The sequence below is a fragment of the Triticum aestivum genome, chromosome 3D (assembly GCF_018294505.1).
Source record: "Triticum aestivum cultivar Chinese Spring chromosome 3D, IWGSC CS RefSeq v2.1, whole genome shotgun sequence".
Classification (NCBI taxonomy): domain Eukaryota; kingdom Viridiplantae; phylum Streptophyta; class Magnoliopsida; order Poales; family Poaceae; genus Triticum; species Triticum aestivum.
This window is the reverse complement of record NC_057802.1, coordinates 611605256-611627692: the sequence shown is the minus strand read 5'-3', so window position 1 is coordinate 611627692 and position 22437 is coordinate 611605256. Positions and strand designations below refer to the sequence as shown.

General features: G+C 46.7%; 1 protein-coding gene and 1 non-coding gene across 2 annotated transcripts; both read left to right on the top strand.

Moving 5' to 3' along the window:
- The first annotated feature begins 897 nt into the window (after positions 1-897).
- LOC123075927 (protein SODIUM POTASSIUM ROOT DEFECTIVE 1-like) lies at positions 898-2315 on the top strand. Its single transcript, XM_044498426.1, has one exon. It carries the CDS (start codon positions 1049-1051, stop codon positions 1976-1978), a length of 930 nt encoding a protein of 309 aa, XP_044354361.1. The 5' UTR covers positions 898-1048; the 3' UTR covers positions 1979-2315.
- Positions 2316-4635: 2320 nt separating this feature from the next.
- Positions 4636-4709, top strand: TRNAR-UCG (transfer RNA arginine (anticodon UCG)). The gene has a single exon. It is a non-coding gene; the product is annotated as a tRNA-Arg (tRNA).
- Positions 4710-22437: the final 17728 nt, after the last annotated feature.

The window sequence follows — 22437 nt, the reverse complement described above, 5'->3', positions numbered from 1 at the left end:
GGATAGGCGGTCCCTATTTTCATTATACGCTAAACTACATGGAATATACATACGAGCAGACGTATCGATCTGAACATGAACATCGGATGCCATACATGTATGTTTTTTTTATGTCAGAGACGAAGATGTGCAGTACATAGCGTGGTATTAGCACCGACGTAGCTCCATGATCTGTCACAGTGAATCTCTCTCTACGTGCGGGCTCGCATGCATGTGCAGCCGCATCGAATCTCTAGGCATGTACTACTGCACACGCGCGTCCCTCGTGGATGCCATCCCAGCCGTGTCATGTTTAAACTAGTGATATGCATTACTATCAGCAGTGAAATAGTTCCACGATCTAGCGCACCGGCTAGTGTTCCGGTGCAGATTTGGCACCATCTATCAACGTCGAATCTCTAGGCACGCGCGTCCGGCCGTCCCTCGTGGATGCCATCTCAGGCTCTCAGCTGCGTCGCCTTTAAACTAGCCAAATCTCAAACTAGTACAGACAGCTCCAGAGCTTGTTCATCAACAAAATTTACGGCAAAGTACGGATTAGACACTGCTGCTGCTGTCGATATGTAATTACGCGATCGTCAACTAACGGGCTGATTCCAGACAGGCAGTACATGCATGTATCTGCCGACTGATGAAGCCAGTCAGTGTGCAGCGTGCATGCAGATGAACAGCTCTGCTGGTCTTGTCCGGCTGGTAGGTACAGTCGGTAGGTGAAGCTAGTGGCCAGTAGCACACTCACTGACTCACTCACTACGGTCCGAAACCGTCCAGCTGGATCAGAGCATGCATGTGCATGCACACGTGGACCAGAAGTTGTGCCACGTACATGCCCCACGTCAACAACCCAAGAAGCAGAGCGCCCTCCTTCCTAGCGGTTTTGGCTTTTGCTTTGGCCCCTTCCTTCCTTCCAAAGCCCCAAGTTTAAAAGCTCCTTTCTCCCGGAGAAGAAGAAGAGAATCATCATTCCTTTCATTTCATTTCATTGTGCACCACCAACCCAACCCAGAGACTCCTCAGAGTAATCGAGCCGGCCATCTTGCTTCGTTCCATGGCGTCTCTGCTTCTCAAGGGCGTGCACAAGCGTCTGGGCCTGCCCACTATCTCCATCTCCTGCTCCTCCGCCGACGCCACCAACATCATCGCCTCCACCGGCACCGGCGCCGTCGTTGGCAGCAGCGGCCGGGCCATCGACCGCCACTCGCCGCGGCTCCGCGACCCACACCGCTCCTCCACCTCCAAGCCGCCCAGACCAAGCACCAGCACCAAAGACTCGGTGTCCTCAGAGGACCCCAAGCAGCAGCAGCAGCAGCACGGCAGCAAGAAGAAGAAGAAGAGCACCACGGCTGGTGCTGCTGCAGATGGGAGAAGGTCTTCGGAGAAGAGGCTGGTCAGCCCGGCCACCTCCTCCAGGTTCCTCCTCAACTCCTCCCGCCTGCAGTCCGACGACCTCGACGTCCTCGCGCTGCCCCCGCCTCCGCCGCCGTCCTTCATCGACGCGTTGCCCGTCGGCGAAGGGAAGCCGAAGCCGCCGTCCTTCATCGACGCGTTCCCGGCCGACGCCTCCCTGCCGGTTCCCTCTGCCAAGGACGCGCCGCCGTCGACTGTGCACCAAGCAGAGTCCTCGTCGTCAGGGACGTCCTCCTCTGCTTCGTCGTCGTCGGAGATCACGGCCGTCCAAGACCCGGAGCAGCACAAGGCGGCGGCGCTGGTGCGGTCGTCCTCGACGGCGGCGGCGAGGACGACGCAGGTGGTGGTGCTGCGCGTGTCGCTGCACTGCAAGGGGTGCGCGGGCAAGGTGAAGAAGCACATCGCCAAGATGGAGGGGGTGACGTCGTTCGACATCGACATCCCGAGCAAGAAGGTGACGGTGGTCGGCGACGTGACGCCGCTGGGGGTGCTCACCAGCGTCTCCAAGGTGAAGCCCGCGCAGTTCTGGCCGTCGCAGCCGTGCCCCCCGCATGCCTCCGCTTCCTTCTGAACGCGCCAACCTGTGATCTCCGCTCTCTCTGAATCACAAGAAGATACGGGGTCGTAGCTGGTCGAGTGGTCTTCCATGGTGGATCACTCGCGCGCTGCGCGCAGGCGATCGAAGTGCGTAGTAGAACGTCGAGAAAGATGGGCAGATGCCACGCACGTAGTACCTCCATATTTCTTTCCTTTTTTTTCTTGAAAGAAACGGTATTGAAGCTCCTCCATATCTCAATGCCTGTATTCTGAATTGAGATATACTCATCCTACAGTTTCTGTAGTACAAAATGGAGTAATAATCAGGGCCGTACAAAATGGAGTAATACTCATCCTACAGTTTCTGTTCAGTCTCCCCTGCTAGTAATTTCTTTTTTGACTGTGACTAGGTCTCAGTGTCTTAGCAAAACTGTTTTATTTTTTACCTTGTTTCGAAACATACTGCATATGAGCACTGCTACCAGAGGGTGCACTCAGCCACGCGTAGGGAGGAACGCAACCAAAATATCGAGAGAAAACAAAACGGAAAATTAAAGGTGAGTGGGGAGGAAAGTGTAGAATCGAACATATCCTGGTGGTGCCGTCCTGCTTGTCATTGTTTAATGGACAGCCGTGTTAGCTTAGTACTAGTACATGCTCTGATTCGATCGACCACAAATTAAGATAACTACGGGTATAACATTTTTGGTTTCGGATTATGCTTATAGTGTCCTCTTTCTCATCACTTGCAAATACACCTAATCTTTGTTCAAAAAGCAAAGACGCATCATTAGCTAGCCATGCACATCGACGTACGGCAGTGAAAGACGAAATTCTTCTTCCAACTTGACGACAAAGGTAGGCACCAGTAAACAAATGAGGAATTTGTAGAATTTCATGGCCACCAAGCTTAATTCAACGTCGACTTTGCATATATTATTGAGAAAAACAACTTATTTCCCTATCAGAGAGATCCACAGGGAATTCATTCCTTCTTGTTAATTGATTTTGGTTGGTTTGGGTGGAGGTGTCATGATTGATACGATAAGATCGATCCGTCGACCAGGAAAATCAAGCCTAAAGTAGGTCCGAAACTAAAATATATACTACTCCTTTGGATAGTACTGTACGTAGTAGTATATGCACACTGAGAGGGGCTCTACATGACTACCTTGCTGTCAAAGTGATTGACAATGTACAGAAAACAACAACGCTCATCGGTGAGAAAGCTCCATCCATGAGTAGCTTCCGCACGGTTTCCTACTTAGCTACAAACATAGCAGAAGCCAAAAGACATCACTTGATTGACAACTTACGCGTCAAGTCTATATTTGCTAACCACTTGCCTAGCTGGCTTCTTGATTTTTCGAGAAATGATGTATTTTATTTACTCAAAATGAAACATCAAGTTGCGCACAAATTTGATGATTTTCTCAACTTATCCTGGTGTTGGCATGTTTTTCACTGTTTGTTTATTGGAGAGTGGTGCATTCATTTTTTGATTCTGCTCCTGTGGACATTTCTAGATGAATGGATTGATCAACCACATCTTTGGATTATACATGTACATTATTCTCTCCATTGATCACTAGCAGCTGCACGGCGCAGAAGCCAAGACACGTAATCCCTCAAAGATGATTTAGAGCGTGTTTGGTTATAGAGACTTATTGGTGTAGGGACTTAAAAAAGTCTCTTTAGTCCCATCTAAACCAAACATGAGGGACTTATAGGGACTTAAAGTGTGCATTTACGACTTATGAAATAAGACTCTCAAGGAGAGTCTTATAGGGACTTATAGTTGTAATATGGTCTTTTAGTCCATGTTAAGTCCCAGGAACCAAACAGGTAGAGACTTGGGACTTATAAGTTGGGACTAAAAAAAGTGCTAGGACTTATGAACCAAATAGGGCCTTAAATCATCACTAGCCATGCAGCAGATCAAGAGCAGCAACAAGAAGAGATTCTACTTCCAAGTTAAAGCAAACAAAATACGATCGAACTAATTCAGGATCCCATGGAATTTCTTCAAAATAATTCCACGTCAACGTAATATCTACAGAACTTACTGTCATATGGAAAAACAAACTTTGTTTCCCTTTCACAGGGATTTATCTAGCTAGGATATTTTTGTTGGATTTGGGTGGAGGTGTCATGATTAATTGATACGATAAGATGGATGGATCAGGAGAAATCAAGCCAAGGTAGGGTAGGTCCATACCCAAAAAATATACTACTACTAGTTGCACACTGGGCTACTTTAGTTTGCTCTAGACTACTGTACAATGGTACCACGTAGACGGATCCATCGCTCGATCAGCAGCACGAGGTACATATATACAAATTGACAGAGCAAAAGACACCACTAAAAACTACACTGCTACCTAACCGCCGGCCTAAGCTTGTTAATTGTGTTAGCTAACCGGTGGGTTAGCCTGGCCCACGAGTGCTGCATATCAAGCAAAATGTATGCTTTGGACTCTTCCTCTTGCAAGCCGTGCATCGATGTCAGGAAGTACTTTTCTTTCCTATTTTTCGTTTTGAATTTGCACTTTGACATGTGTATCTGTATTTGAGCGGTTGTGATCCGTAGTAGTACGTTCTTGTGTCAAATATTTCTTTTGGCATCGCTAAACACATTAGATTTCAAATATTTGGGTGTCCTCACCAGTACGGACGTAGAAATAGCAGAGTGACCGCATAGCGCAGTGGATTAGCGCGTCTGACTTCGGATCAGAAGGTCGTGGGTTCGACTCCCACTGTGGTCGTCTTTTTTTAATTTTTTATCCAAGTTACTCACAAACCTTTCTTCAGAGTCCATCCGGACGAAAATTCAGAAACTTGAGGACTCTGAAGACAGTACCATTTTCTTTATTTTAACAGTTTGGCTGGCTCAAAGAGATAAAATTACAAACGACTACTTATAAACAGAACCAAGAGCACTGCCAGAACATTAGGCTAGGCTGAATCGCTGTCTGTCAAGTTCAGAGTACAGATCAGCAGCTCACAGACTTCTGGTACAAACAAACACCCATACCTCAGGGTTCAAACGAACATTCAGAAACTTCACATCGCAGGAAAACAGAGAGCCGTCCCAGCGAACAGAGAGCCACTGATTACACTACTTCCTGACCAATCCTCCAGTCTCAAGGCCTCCTTCAGGTCACCACCCTTCAGCAAATCCACATCTCCACCTCACCCGGTATTATACAACTTACAAACTTTGGTGTAAAAATAATTGCTCCCATGAAACTGTACAATTTCAATAGGGTACCTAAAATTCTACATCGATGATATGCAGCGGCTTATGGTGGCCGAGGCCTAGGGAAATCCTGGCAGCGAAATAGTAAAACCATAAAAGGAAAATTTTGCAAGTATATCTGCTTATTGGTTAGCAGGAACACTTTTATCCTTGTCCCTTTTTAAAGCCATTGATCAACATCCAACGATTCAATTGACACCGTATATAAAGGCAAATTAATGGTCGGACATGCCGCAACCTGCACACGATGTCGGAAGTCGTTCAAATCTAGTATTGATGCCTCATATGTCCATGTTACGCTGTTTTTATGAAGTTGGGGTCATTTATCCATTGCCCAAAAAATACCAGTGGACTATGCCAGACGGGTGCATCCGTGAGCATGTAGATTTTCCTAATTTCAACGCTAGTGTTATTTGCAATTTCCTTCATTAAGAATCAACATGGACATTTTCTTAAGTCCTAAGCATTTCCTTAAATTTGTCAAAAACTTTGGAATTTCAAATTATGTATGAAAATTTACAAACTTGAATACTTTTTCATTTTTTTAAATAAATTCCCAACAATCGATAAATTTTTTGAACAAATATTGCAAACCACGTACTTTTTTTTTAAAAAAATATCTTTTTTGAAAATGCAAACATTTTTAAATTTTGTGAACAAAAAAATTGAAAAACAGGAACATTTTCTCAAATTGCAGAACATAAACAAGAACATTTTCTGATATTACAAACAATTTTTTAAATTTTTGAAGGGGTTTCAAAATGAATAACAAAGTTCAAAAAGGAAAAAAGAATTAACCAAAAAATAGAAGAAAAATGATAAAAAAGGAAAAGAATTGAAATGATTAGGCCTTTGCCCAACTGGGCGACGGCATCGCCCATTTGGGCGCCTGTTGGGCTGGCCCAAGCGTTCACGGATTTGCAAAAAAGAATATCAATTTTGTAAAAAAATATTCACAGATTTGAAAATTTTCCTAGATTTCCAATAGAGTACCTAAGTTTCTACATCGACGATATGCAACTGCTTATGGTGGCTGAGAGCATCTCCAGCCGTTGGCCCCCCAGGCGGCGCTTTTACGCGCCCCCTGGGGCGAGCCGGCGCTGGGGGCGGTTGGCCGTCCAGCCGTCGGCCCCAGGTCACCCCCAGGCGCCGATATTGGCCCACTTTTCGGCCCACTTTCGACGAATAAAGGGTCCATATGGGCGAGAATAGGCCCATATTCGGCGTGGTTCGCCGTGGTTCGGCGTTAAATTATCAACATAAATATTTTTGTATCACATAGTTCAACAAAATAGTGCAACAACAAATAGTTCAATACAAATTATATAGTTCAACAAATAAAAACTCATATTTCATCACACGTCGCGCCCGGCGTCGCCCTTGAGCCTCCATAGGTGCTCTATCAGATCCTGCTGCAATTGATGATGCACCTGTGGGTCTCGGATCTCCTGACGCATACTGAGGTAGGCAGTCCAGGTTGCCGGTAGCTGATGATCAACTTCGGCTAGAGGGCCTTGCCTGTAGTATGGTTCAGTGTCAAACACTGGGTCTTCTTGCTCGCTTTCGATGATCATGTTGTGCAAGATGACACAACAAGTCATGATCTCCCACATTTGATCTTTCGACCAGGTTTGAGCGGGGTACCGGACAACAGCAAGTCAAGATTGGAGCACACCAAATGCCCGCTCGACATCCTTCCTGCAAGCCTCCTGAATCTTCGCAAACCAGGCGTTCTTGCCTCCTGGCATAGGGTTTGAGATGGTCTTCACAAATGTTGACCATCTCGGATAGATGCCATCAGCTAGATAGTACCCCTTGTTGTAGTGCCGCCCATTGATCTCGAAGTTCACCGGAGGAGAGTGACCTTCAACAAGCTTGGCAAAGACAGGAGAGCACTGCAGTACGTTGATGTCATTGTGAGTTCCTGGCATACCAAAGAAGGAGTGCCAAATCTAGAGGTCCTGTGTGGCCACCGCCTCAAGTACCACACTGCAACCGCCTTTAGCGCCTATGTACATCCCCTGCCAAGCAAATGGGCAATTCTTCAATTTCCAATGCATACAGTCGATGCTTCCAAGCATCCCAGGAAATTCTCTTGCTGCATTCTGTGCTAGGATCCGAGCAGTGTCTTCCGCATTGGGTATTCTCAAGTATTGCGGTCCAAACACTGCCACCACTGCCCGACAGAACTTGTAGAAACACTCTATGCTGGTGGACTCGGCCATGCGCCCATAGTCATCGAGTGAATCACCGGGAGCTCCGTATGCAAGCATCCTCATCGCTGTTGTGAACTTCTGGATCGAGGTGAATCCAAGTTTGCCAGTGCAATCCATCTTGCACTTGAAGTAGTTGTCGAACTCCCGGATGGAGTTCACAATCCTGAGGAAGAGCTTTCGGCTCATCCGATAACGTCGCCGAAATGTTTTGTCGCCGTGAAGTGGAGCGTCGGCGAAGTAGTCGGAGTAGAGCGTGCAGTGGCCTTCGAGACGATGCCGGTTCTTTGCTTTCACCCGCCCCGGCGCCGAGCCACCACGCGGCGGCTTTTCATTGCTCGCCAGTAGCTGGGCGAGGGCGGCGAGCACCATGAGATGCTCTTCTTCCTGGACGCCGGCCTCGGCTTCCTCCTCCAGCAGTGCAGCGAGCGCTTCCTCGTCATCTGAGTCCATCGCCGGGGCAGACAAATCGCCGAACACCTTGCGCCCGGTGGGCGTGTACCCGCCACTAAACTGCCCCTCCGCGGCCGGAAACGCCCAACTGCTGTTGGAGGGGCTGCCGCGGCGAACCTCTGCTATTTTTCCGGCGGGGAATGGCTATCTAGCGGTGAAGGGCGGCGGGCGGCACCGGGATATAGCTAGTGGCGGCCGAGGTCGCGGGGGGTGGGAGGCGAGTCTGGGAAGAAAATCTTGACTTTTCACCTGACGGTGTGGACCAGCTGCGCTTTTCCCTTGCGCCGGAGCCCCCGATCGCCCCCCCAGTGCGCCGGGTTCGGTCTGTGACCACCGGGCGAAAAATGGCCAAACCGGCGCTTTTCGGCGTCCTGGGGCCGCTGCTGGGGCGTTTTTTTGGCGCCGGCGCCGAAAAAGTGGCCTGGGAGGCCTGTTGGGGGCGCGGCTGGAGATGCTCTGAGGTCTAGGGAAATCCTGGCAGCAAAATAGTCAAACCATAGATGATATATTTGAAGTATATCCGCTTATAGGTTGGCCGGAATACTTTTATGTTGGTCCCTTTTTCATGCCATTGTTCAACATCCAATGACTCACCTAACACCGTATATAAACTACGGATTAAAAGTTAACTAAAGTTGATGATTTCAGAAATGCAAGTCTAAACATAGCAAGCCGAACAAAAGAAATATACTCTCGAGTTTCGCATGTTTCATTAGTGAATTTAGTTCCCAAGACCACGTTTTCCACTAGTTCTATATGCCACCGTGTAACTTACCCTTCATGCACCTCTTCCTCGGCCGAGATGCATGTCTCACCACTAGTAGATGAGAGGGGACGCGTGGAGACCCTAATAAATACAAAAAAAAACATGATGAACACCTAAACATTAAATGTTGGAAGAACGAGTTGAATAGGAACATGGCTGTTCATCAACCCTCTGGCTTGGTAATTTATCCAACATACATTGCCAAATAAACCAAAAAAAATGTATACATATATGTGATAATGGTTAGCTATACCTCGTAAGCCGAGAAACGAAGAACGTGAGCCAATCAATATCCAAGGGCATGGAATCCCAATGGCACATGGAGCGCGTGTGAGGCCAATCAGCCAGCTCCTCCATCCTCCCGGTTTCAAGGTCAACTGTGTAAACACGACACAAGTCGTCGCTGATGAGCATTGTGCCACACTTCTTTCTCAAGACACACAGTTCTCTTCCTTCGTTCTCCTTTCCGGGTCGTCTTAGCTCGATCGTTCGAGTACGTAGCCATTTTGAAGTACCGATCATGCTTTTGGGGTCCTCGCGTTGTTCCCACATCTCTAGTTGGGGACGTCCATTTTGCATCCAGAGGACTGATAGCGTCCCGCTGATGCCTAAAGTAAGGCATGCGTGACTGGTGGGGCTGAAGTTCACTGTGAAGAGGTCTGCTTCGGTACAACCCCCCCCCCCCCCCCTTAACGTATAAGGGCATTTTGGGCATACGGTGCTTAACGTATCCCGCGCCGTATGCGGCGTGCCCATACAGGTAGAGCCGATACGGCCGGCTCGCATCTATCCCCTCCCCGTCGCGCGAAAAAAAAATTACCCACGACATGCGTTGATCACGCGGCCCATTCCAACGTCGCCCCGCCCCGCCGATCGCCGCCCTTACCCGCCGATCGCCGCCTTTCCCCGCCGATCTAGCCGTGATCACGCTGCCAATTCCAACGTCTCCCCGTCCGGCCGATCGCCGCCTTCCCCCGCCGATCTCCGACCATTCTCCCCGTCTTCACCCGGGATCTGACCATCACGGACGTTGTTGGAGTCGCCCGCCGTACGTGATCTGGCCTCCGTGCAGGTCGTCGCGGTGACGTGGCCTATGTGGACGCCGTCGCTGCCCGCAACTCCGTGATCAACCTCTCCGGGAACGTCCTCGCCGTCCGCAGCCAGGCCAGGCCGGCCGAAGTGCACGTGCATGCCATGTAAGCCGTCTAGTTTGTCAAAAAAAAATGTACCTACAAATAATTATCTGCAATCACTCATCCGTATGACCGTAGTATATTTAATTTGATTTAAAATTGATAGATCAATAATTATTTATAATGTTGCAGTGTTGGTTGTGAGGTCATTCAATGGATAAAGAAACTGGATTTACGGATCTGTTTTTGGATACGAGTGAGTGGGATGGTAGCGATAGCGTTAATCGTACGAATGGTAATGAAAGTAAAAATGATGATGATAGCAGCGACAATGAATCCTGGTCGTCGTACGATAATTTACCTGAGGAGGATTCTCAAAAGAAGGAGGAGGGTGCTTGTAGTGAAAACGTAAGTGACGTGTACATTCATTTCGTCGGATGACGAACTATATGGGTACTTACATGTGCATATGATTTCTTTTATGTGCAGGAGGATATTGACGTCCAGAACGAGGAAAATCATGGTGTTGAATCTTTCGCGGATAACATAAGCCAGGTTCGGTCCAAAATTTAAGATGTCATACAATAATAAAAACTTGTTAATGACAACTTCCACTTGCTTATGTGGAATATTGTAGGCTAACTTTGATGGTTGGAGTGGTGATGATGGCTATGAGCATGAGGATGGAGCTAATATGGACACTGAGGAAGCTGAAATCCAGCAACGTGCGCTGGAGACACAGTTGAAGGTTATGGGTATGATATTTGCATCACAATGGGAGGCTTACATGTTCTATAATAACTACGCCAAAGACCGTGGATTCAGTATCAGAAAAGATAAGGTGAAACGAGGAAAAGGACTTTCAACCACTGTTCGGTATAGGCGATACGTTTGCTCGAGGGCAGGAAAATGTCTCAGTAAATTTTTAAACCCGGAGGGCCGTACCCGCAGGCTAAGACCTGAGACTCGTTGCGAGTGTGGCGCACATTTAGTCGTGAAGTTGGACAAAGGACGCGGAGTTTGGTTCGTGGCAGCTTTTATGGATGATCACAACCATTTGTTGGCTAGAGCAGATGAGGTGGTATTTCTGCGGTCACATCGAGTGATGGGAGATCACCAGATAGCTGAGACCTTGGCGATGGAAGGAGCTGGGATCAGAAAGCATATCATCGTCGACAACTTCATTAGCAGGTATGGCTCGTATGATAAGTGTGGGTTTCTGAGACGAGACGTCTACAACCTATGTTGCCGAGAAAAAATGAAGTTGATTGCGAAGGGTGATGCTAACACGGCAATCGGAATTATGAGGAGCAGAAAGGAGAAGGATCCAGACTTTTTCTTTGAGTACGTGCTCGATAAGGAGGGCCGTTTGAAGAGCATGTTCTGGTGCGATGCACAGTCGCGGCGGGACTATCAGTTGTATGGAGATGTGACTGTGTTTGACAGCACGTATAAGATGAACAGATATGGTATACCGTTCATCCCCTTTGTTGGTGTAAATAATCACCGTTGCACCACAGTTTTTGGTTGTGCCATTGTGTCCGACGAGACCGAAGCGACGTACGTGTGGCTGCTCCAGACATTCCTGAAGGCCAATTGTCAAAAAATCCAAGGTCAATCATCACATATGAAGACGCTGCAATGATACGAGCTATTCGGTTGGTTTTGGTTGATGTGTTGCACCGTCTCTGCTCATGGCACGTGGAAAAAAATATGCAGAAGCACCTTAATTACAAATCGCTAAATGAGTTCAGGGCACTCTTGTACTACTCCACCTCTCCAGCCAACTTTGAGGCGAGATGGCACGCTTTTGTCCGTAAATGGAAGACTGATAAAACAGAAGAGTGGCTGCGTAGGATGTACAGGAAGAGGAGTCTGTGGGCAGCATCATATCTGTCAGATGTTTTTTCTTTTCTGAGTATGCGCAGTAATCAGAGGAGTGAAAGCCTTAACTCTTGTCTTCACCTTCACCTGGATAGCGGTATGACTATTGTTGACCTAGTTGTGCATTATGAGAATTGCATAGTTCGACTACGTGAGAACGAGGCGCATGATGACCGTGTTTCAAATCAGTCATTGCCACCATCAGTCACAGAATATAAGGACATTGAGAAGCATGCTGCAAAAGTATTCACTCATTCCAATTTTTATATTGTTCAACAAGATCTGAAGAAGATGTGAGAGCTTGAGATTTTTGAGACGCTAGTGGGAGTTGACTGCCACACCTTCATCGTGACATGGAGAAATAACCGCAAATTTCAGTTCAGCGTGAATTATCGAGCTGAAAACTTTGAGAATACGATAGACTGCAGTTGTGGACGAATGCTTCGGAAAGGGTTGCCTTGCAAACACATTCTGTATGTGTTGGTTCATCTGAAAATATCTAAAATACCTAAGTGTTGCTTCCTTAAGAGGACGTCGAAAGTTGCGAGAGGTGGGCTGCCTACACAGCGGAAGAGTGACATGTTTGGCTGGGGTTGGACAGGGGCAGAGCAGCGTGCTCGCTATAGTCAACTCAGTATAACAGGAGCTGAAGCTTTTCATGTTGCTTCAAATGATCCATTCGTCGTTGATGAGTTGATGCAGTGTCTGCAAAATATAATAGCGAAGAAAAAGGTCCCTGATGATGATGCTGTTGGCAGTAGAAGAAATGTGCATGAGGAGCCACGTGAGACGGAACAACATGTTGATGTCATAGGTGACCCCGTGAAAGTTTCCACGAAGGGTGCCCCTAAACAGAGCACGACAGGGCGGGCAAAGAAATATCCAAATGTTACAAAAAATGGAAGACCAAAATCATTTTCTGAGAGAAAACCCGGTCCTCTTTGTGGCATTTGTAAGAAAGAGGGCCATAGACGGCAAACGTGCCATGAGAATGAAAAGTAAGTTTTACATTATTTTAATTGTTTTTTGTTTCTCTCTTTACAATTGTCTGATGAGTTGTTTACAATTTGTTATGTAGGAACCGGGCATAAAGATGAAGTATTCATAATCAATGGAAGGCACTGGGACAGAGTTCAATTAGCATGTCGTACTATTTGTCGCTTTATTTTGGTTAATTTGTTCGATTCTAATGCGACATGGCACTTTCGGTTTATTTGTTTAAGGATAAGAGACATGGCACTTTGAGTTTATTCTTTATGCCACCTTGTTCAATGTTATGAGACATGCGATTATTATTATTATGTGTGAAACATGATATATTTGTATGAATGTATTAATGCTGTCATGACTTTGTCAACTGTTTAACATTTTTAAAATTTAATCTATGTGAAAAAATATTTGAAAAAAAAGCCCAGCCGTGGCCGGGCGCGCGCACGGACAGTATGCTACAACGCCTTCTGTGCCGCCGAGCGGGAGGCCACGGCGTACAACAGGGCATTCATTAGTGTTCTGTAGTGAGCTTGTGAGAAGGCGACGACGCGGGTATATAAACAGGTCGTCGCGTCTCTCCGCGGGCGAGGTGGGACTAAACCTAGTCGGCACAACGCGCCAGCGTCCCCATCCGCACACGAAGAGGCATTAAAGGGCCGGCCCACGTGCCCGACGCGCATCGTTAATGCGCCGACAGATCGCCATAAACCCCCTCGAGATCGTTGCATGTGCCCGCTCGGTGGGGCGGGACGAGACGTCTGCCACCGGGCCCGCGGCTGTCGCTCGGTCGGCTGCTGGGCCACCAGACGCGCGCGTGGCCCATGGCGAATCGCGCCAGCCCGCACTAACTGGACTGCGTGGGCCCGCCACTGCGTCGGCTGTCGGCCACCGCACGGGCTGGGCTGGAATATTCGTCGGATCCAGCGCCGCTGCTGCCACCAGAATCGCCCTGGGATATTGTGCAGGTTTTGTCCACATCGCGCCAACTCAGGACGGCGGGGATATTTTTTAATAAATGAATGACCGCCGCGAATAGAAACAACAACAGTACATATAACGTCGCAGCCGCAAACTGATACATTTTAGCACAGCAAAAATATTACTTGCCCACATGCATTTAAATGTTTAGTCTCACACGAAAGTGATAAATAAAACGTGAAAAATTGTCGAAATCTGTCCCAGTGCGATGTCGCATTACAATCGATCAAAGTATCCAACAACGGCAGGGAAACCTTCTACGGGACTAAAACCCTACCGATGCTAATACCTATTCCTTCTCCATGATTTTAACAATTTTCATCTTGACCTTCTCTAATTTGTTCACCTCTAAAAAAATAATTTCCGCGATAATACGTGGCCTTGACGCATTAATCTCTTCCTGGTCAAATTCATGTGTCCAGCGATCTCCGTCCCAGTATTTTATGCACCACATCACAAAAAGTCCACAAGACACTCTGCAATAAACATGTGTGATCAGCTTACGATGTAGCATGCACTTGCTTGTACTCATTTAACTTACCCATCTTTTTGTCTTGGCATTTTATACTCATTAATTGGCCACGATGAGACATCTGGAAATTTTTTTGCTTCAAGAGTTGAGTTGGCCTCCATAATATCGTTAGAAATTTCTGCTCTCTGAAACAAATTAACAAAACCAGATTTAATGTATGACCCAATATTTTTCTGAATGCTAGTGCGAAAATTATAGCTGTTGGAAATATGCCCTAGAGGCAATAATAAAATGGTTATTATTATATTTCCTTGTTCATGATAATTGTCTATTGTTCATGCTATAATTGTGTTATCCGGAAATCGTAATACATGTGTGAATACATAGGCCACAACATGTCCCTAGTAAGCCTCTAGTTGACTAGCTCGTTGATCAACAGATAGTCATGGTTTCCTGACTATGGACATTGGATGTCATTGATAACGGGATCACATGTGATGGACAAGACCCAATCCTAAGCATAGCACAAAGATCATGTAGTTCGTTTGCTAGAGCTTTGCCAATGTCAAGTATCTTTTCCTTAGACCATGAGATCGTGTAACTCCCGGATGCCGTAGGAGTGCGTTGGGTGTACCAAACGTCACAACGTAACTGGGTGACTATAAAGGTACACTACAGGTATCTCTGAAAGTGTCTGTTGGGTTGACACGGATCGAGACTGAGATTTGTCACTCCGTATGACGGAGAGGTATCTCTGGGCCCACTCGGTAATGCATCATCATAATGAGCTCAAAGTGACCAAGTGGTTGGTAACGGGATCATGCATTACAGTACGAGTAAAGTGACTTGCCGGTAACGAGATTGAACGAGGTATTGGGATACCGACGATCGAATCTCGGGCAAGTAACGTACCGATTGACAAAGGGAATTGTATACGGGATTGATTGAATTCTCGACATCGTGGTTCATCCGATGAGATCATCGTGGAACATGTGGGAGCCAACATGGGTATCCAGATCCTGCTGTTGGTTATTGATCGGAGAGTCGTCTCGGTCATGTCTGCATGTCTCCCGAACCCGTAGGGTCTACACACTTAAGGTTCGGTGACGCTAGGGTTGTAGAGATATTAGTATGCGGAGACCTGAAAGTTGTTCGGAGTCCCGGATGAGATCCCGGACGTCACGAGGAGTTCCGGAATGGTTCGGAGTCCCGGATGAGATCTCCTTCCCCCTTGCTGGATCAAGAAGGAGGAGACGTCGCTGCTCCGTACGTGTGTTGAACGCGGAGGTGCCGTCCGTTCGGCGCTCGGTCATCGGTGATTTGGATCACGACGAGTACGACTCCATCAACCCCGTTCACTTGAACGCTTCCGCTCGCGATCTACAAGGGTATGTAGATGCACTCCTTCCCTCTCGTTGCTAGTAAACTCCATAGATGGATCTTGGTGATGCGTAGAAAATTTTCAAATTCTGCTACGATCCCCAATAGTGGCATCATGAGCCAGGCCTATGCGTAGTTTCTATGCACGAGTAGAACACAAAGCAGTTGTGGGCGTAGATGTTGTCAATTTTTGTTGCCACTACTAGTCTTATCTTGTTTCGGCGGTATTGTGGGATGAAGCGGCCCGGACCGACCTTACACGTACGCTTACGTGAGACAAGTTCCACCGACTGACATGCACTAGTTGCATAAGGTGGCTAGCGGGTGTCTGTCTCTCCCACTTTAGTCGGAACAGATTCGATAAAAAGGGTCCTTATGAAGGGTAAATAGAAATTGGCATATCACGTTGTGGTTTTACGTAGGTAAGAAACGTTCTTGCTAGAAACCTATAGAAGCCACGTAAAAACTTGCAACAACAATTAGAGGACGTCTAACTTGTTTTTGCAGCATGTGCCTTGTGATGTGATATGGCCAAAAGGATGTGATGAATGAAATATATGTGATGTATGACATTGATCATGTTCTTGTAATAGGAATCACGACTTGCATGTCGATGAGTATGACAACCGGCAGGAGCCATAGGAGTTGTCTTTATTTTTTGTATGACCTGCGTGTCATTAAATAACGCCATGTAAATTACTTTACTTTATTGCTAAACACGTTAGCCATAGAAGTAGAAGTAATCATTGGCGTGACAACTTCATGAAGATACGATGATGGAGATCATGATGATGGAGATCATGGTGTCATGCCGGTGACGAAGATGATCATGGCGCCCCGAAGATGGAGATCAAAGGAGCAAAATGATATGGGCCATATCATGTCACTATTTGATTGCATGTGATGTTTATCATGTTTTACATCTTATTTGCTTAGAACGACGGTAGTAAGTAAGATGATCCCTTATAATAATTTCAAGAAAGTGTTCCCCCTAACTGTGCACCGTTACGAAGGTTCGTTGTTTTGAAGCACCACATGATGATCGGGTGTGATAGATTCTAACGTTCGCATACAACGGGTGTTGACGAGCCTAGCATGTACAGACATGGCCTCGGAACACACGCAATACACTTAGGTTGACTTGACGAGCCTAGCATGTACAGACAAGGCCTCGGAACACGGAAGACCGAAAGGTCGAGCATGAGTCATATAGAAGATACGATCAACATGAAGATGTTCACCGATGTGGACTAGTCCGTCTCACGTGATGATCGGACACGGCCTAGTTAACTCGGATCATGTTTCACTTAGATGACTGGAGGAATGTCTATCTGAGTGGGAGTTCATTGAATAATTTGATTAGATGAACTTAATTATCATGAACTTAGTCTAAAATCTTTACAGTATGTCTTGTAGATCAAATGGCCCACGTTGCCCTCAATTTCAACGCGTTCCTAGAGAAAACCAAGCTGAAAGATGATGGCAGCAACTATACGGACTGGGTCTGGAATCTGAGGATCATCCTCATAGCTGCTAAGAAAGATTATGTCCTAGAAGCACCGCTAGGTGAAGCACCCATCCCAGAGAACCAAGACGTTATGAACGCATGGCAATCACATGCTGATGATTACTCCCTTGTTCAGTGCGGCATGCTTTACAGCTTAGAACCGGGGCTCCAAAAGCATTTTGAGAAACATGGAGCATATGAGATGTTCGAAGAGCTGAAAATGGTTTTCCAAGCTCATGCCCGGGTCGAGAGATATGAAGTCTCCGACAAGTTCTTCAGTTGTAAAATGGAGGAAAATAGTTCTGTCAGTGAGCACATACTCAAAATGTCTGGGTTACACAACCGCTTGTCTCAGCTGGGAGTTAATCTCCCGGATGACGCGGTCATTGACAGAATCCTTCAGTCGCTTCCACCAAGCTACAAGAGCTTTGTGATGAACTTCAATATGCAGGGGATGGAAAAGACCATTCCTGAGGTATATTCAATGCTGAAATCAGCGGAGGTGGAGATCAAAAAGGAACATCAAGTGTTGATGGTGAATAAAACCACTAAGTTCAAGAAGGGCAAGGGTAAGAAGAACTTCAAGAAGGACGGCAAGGGAGTTGCCGCGCCCGGTAAGCCAGTTGCCGGGAAGAAGTCAAAGAATGGACCCCAAGCCTGAGACTGAGTGCTTTTATTGCAAGGGAAGTGGTCACTGGAAGCGGAAGTTCCCCAAATACTTAGCGGACAAGAAGGCCGGCAACACCAAAGGTATATGTGATATACATGTAATTGATGTGTACCTTACCAGTACTCGTAGTAGCTCCTGGATATTTGATACCGGTGCGGTTGCTCATATTTGTAACTCAAAACAGGAGCTGCGGAATAAGCGGAGACTGGCGAAGGACGAGGTGACGATGCGCGTCGGGAATGGTTCCAAGGTCGATGTGATCGCCGTCGGCACGCTGCCTCTACATTTACCTACGGGATTAGTTTTAAACCTCAATAATTGTTATTTAGTGCCAGCTTTAAGCATGAACATTGTATCAGGATCTCGTTTAATTCGAGATGGCTACTCATTTAAATCCAAGAATAATGGTTGTTCTATTTATATGAGAGATATGTTTTATGGTCATGCCCCGCTGGTAATTGGTTTATTCTTAATGAATCTCGAAAGTGATGTTACACATATTCATAGTGTGAATACCAAAAAAATGTAAAGTTGATAACGATAGTCCCACATACTTGTGGCACTGCCGCCTTGGTCACATTGGTGTCAAACGCATGAAGAAGCTCCATGCAGATGGACTTTTGGAGTCTCTTGATTACGAATCATTTGACACGTGCGAACCATGCCTCATGGGTAAGATGACCAAGATTCCGTTCTCCGGAACAATGGAGCGAGCAACCAACTTATTGGAAATCATACATACTGATGTGTGCGGTCCAATGAGTATTGAGGCTCGCGGAGGATATCGTTATGTTCTCACTCTCACTGATGACTTGAGTAGATATGGGTATGTCTACCTAATGAAACACAAGTCTGAAACCTTTGAAAAGTTCAAGGAATTTCAGAGTGAGGTTGAGAATCAACGTGACAGGAAAATAAAGTTCTTGCGATCAGATCGTGGGGGAGAATATTTAAGTCACGAATTTGGTACGCACTTAAGGAAATGTGGAATCGTTTCACAACTCAGGCCGCCTGGAACACCTCAGCGAAATGGTGTGTCCGAACATCGTAATCGCACTCTATTGGATATGGTGCGATCTATGATGTCTCTTACCGATCTACCACTCTCATTTTGGGGCTATGCTTTAGAGACTGCCGCATTCACTTTAAATAGGGCTCCGTCGAAATCCGTTGAGACGACACCGTATGAATTATGGTTTGGGAAGAAACCTAAGCTGTCGTTTCTAAAAGTTTGGGGATGCGATGCTTATGTCAAGAAACTTCAACCTGAAAAGCTCGAACCCAAGTCGGAAAAATGCGTCTTCATAGGATACCTTAAGGAAACCATTGGGTATACCTTCTACCTCAGATCCGAAGGCAAGATCTTTGTTGCCAAGAACGGGTCCTTTCTGGAGAAAGAGTTTCTCTCGAAAGAAGTGAGCGGGAGGAAAGTGGAACTTGATGAGGTGATAGTCACCCCTTCCGAACCGGAGAGTAGCGCAGCGCGGGAAGATGTTCCTGTGGTGCCTGCACCGACTGAGGAGGAAGTTAATGATGATGATCATGAAGCTTCAGATCAAGTTACTGCTGAACTTCGTAGGTCCACAAGGACACGTTCCACACCAGAGTGGTACGGCAACCTTGTCATGGAAATCATGTTGTTAGACAACGGTGAACCTTCAAACTAAGAAGAAGCGATGGCGGGCCCGGATTCCAACGAATGGCTTGAAGCCATGCAATTCGAGATAGGATCCATGTATGAAAACGAAGTATGGACTTTGACTGACTCGCCCGATGATCGGCGAGCCATAGAAAATAAATGGATCTTTAAGAAGAAGACAGACGCGGATGGTAACGTGACCATCTATAAGGCTCGACTTGTCGCTAAGGGTTATCGACAAGTTCAAGGGGTTGACTACGATGAGACTTTCTCACCCGTAGCGAAGCTGAAGTCCGTCCGAATCATGTTAGCAATTGCCGAATTCTATGATTATGAGATATGGCAAATGGATGTCAAAAGGGCATTCCTTAACGACTTTCTTAAGGAAGAATTGTATATGATGCAGCTGGAAGGTTTTGTCGATCCTAAGAATGCTAACAAGGTATGCAAGCTCCAGCGCTCCATCTATGGGCTGGTGCAAGCATCTCGGAGTTGGAACATTCGATTTGATGAGATGATCAAAGCGTTTGGGTTTACACAGACTTATGGAGAAGCCTGTGTTTAGAAGAAAGTGAGTGGGAGCTCTGTAGCATTTCTCATATTATATGTGGATGACATACTATTGATGGGAAATGATATAGAATTCTTGGAAATTATAAAGGCCTACTTGAATAAGTGTTTTTCAATGAAGGACCTTGGAGAAGCTGCTTATATATTAGGCATCAAGATCTATAGAGATAGATCAAGACGCCTCATTGGTCTTTCACAGAGTACGTACCTTGACAAGATATTGAAGAAGTTCAATATGGATCAGTCCAAGAAGGGGTTCTTGCCTGTATTGCAAGGTGTGCAATTGAGCACGGCTCAATGCCCGACCACGGCAGAAGATAGAGAAAAGATGAGTGTCGTCCCCTATGCCTCGGCCATAGGGTCTATTATGTATGCCATGCTGTGTACCAGACCTGATGTAAACCTTGCCGTAAGTTTGGTAGGAAGGTACCAAAGTAATCCCGGCATGGAACACTGGACAGCGGTCAAGAATATCCTAAAGTACCTGAAGAGGACTAAGGATATGTTTCTCGTTTATGGAGGTGACGAAGAGCTCGTCGTAAAGGGTTACGTCGATGCTAGCTTTGACACAGATTTGGATGACTCTAAGTCACAAACCGGATACGTGTATATTTTGAATGGTGGGGCAATATGCTGGTGCAGTTGCAAGCAAAGCATTGTGGCGGGATCTACATGTGAAGCGGAGTACATGGCGGCCTCAGAGGCAGCGCAAGAAGCAATCTGGATGAAGGAGTTCATCATCGACTTAGGGGTGATTCCCAATGCGTCGGGCCCGATGACTCTCTTCTGTGACAACACTGGAGCTATTGCCCTTGCCAAGGAGCCCAGGTTTCACAGGAAGACCAGGCATATCAAGCGTCGCTTCAACTCCATTCGTGAAAGTGTTCAAACTGGAGACATAGATATTTGTAAAGTACATACGGACCTGAATGTAGCAGATTCGTTGACTAAACCTCTCCCTAGAGCAAAACATGATCAACACCAGAACTCTATGGGTGTTCGATTCATCACAATGTAACTAGATTATTGACTCTAGTGCAAGTGGGAGACTGTTGGAAATATGCCCTAGAGGAAATAATAAAATGGTTATTATTATATTTCCTTGTTCATGATAATTGTCTATTGTTCATGCTATAATTGTGTTATCCGGAAATCGTAATACATGTGTGAATACATAGACCACAACATGTCCCTAGTAAGCCTCTAGTTGACTAGCTCGTTGATCAACAGATAGTCATGGTTTCCTGACTATGGACATTGGATGTCATTGATAACGGGATCACATCATTAGGAGAATGATGTGATGGACAAGACCCAATCCTAAGCATAGCACAAAGATCGTGTAGTTCGTTTGCTAGAGCTTTGCCAATGTCAAGTATCTTTTCCTTAGACCATGAGATCGTGTAACTCCCGGATGCCGTAGGAGTGCTTTGGGTGTACCAAACGTCACAACGTAACTGGGTGACTATAAAGGTACACTACAGGTATCTCTGAAAGTGTCTGTTGGGTTGACACGGATCGAGACTGTGATTTGTCACTCCGTATGAGGAGAGGTATCTCTGGGCCCACTCGGTAATGCATCATCATAATGAGCTCAAAGTGACCAAGTGGTTGGTAATGGGATCATGCATTACGGTACGAGTAAAGTGACTTTCCGGTAACGAGATTGAATGAGGTATTGGGATACCGACGATCGAATCTTGGGCAAGTAACGTACCGATTGACAAAGGGAATTGTATACGGGATTGATTGAATCCTCGACATCGTGGTTCATCCGATGAGATCATGTAGAACATGTGGGAGCCAACATGGGTATCCAGATCCCGCTGTTGGTTTTTGACCGGAGAGTCGTCTCGGTCATGTCTGCATGTCTCCCGAACCCGTAGGGTCTACACACTTAAGGTTTGGTGACGCTAGGGTTGTAGAGATATTAGTATGCGGAAACCCGAAAGTTGTTCGGAGTCCCGGATGAGATCCCGGACGTCACGAGGAGTTCCGGAATGGTCCGGAGGTGAAGAATTATATATAGGAAGTCCAGTTTCGGCCACCGGGAAAGTTTCAGGGGTTATCGGTATTGTACCGGGACCACCGGAAGGGTCCCGGGGGTCCACCGGGTGGGGCCACCTGTCCCGGAGGGCCCCATGGGCTGAAGTGGGGAGGGGAACCAGCCACTGGTGGGCTGGTGCGCCCCCCTTGGTCCTCCCTTGCGCCTAGGGTTGGAAACCCTGGGGGTGGGGGGGGGGGCGCCCCACTTGGCTTGGGGGGCAAGCCACCCCCTTGGCCGCCGCCCCCCCCTCAGATGGGATCTCCAGGGGGCCGGCGCCCCCCAGGATGTTGGAAATATGCCCTAGAGGCAATAATAAATGGTTATTATTATATTTCTTTGTTCATGATAATCGTCTATTGTTCGTGCTATAATTGTATTATCCGGAAATCGCAATACATGTGTGAATACATAGACCACAACGTGTCCCTAGTAAGCCTCTAGTTGACTAGCTCGTTGATCAACAGATAGTCATGGTTGCCTGACTATGGACATTGGATGTCATTGATAACGGGATCACATCATTAGGAGAATG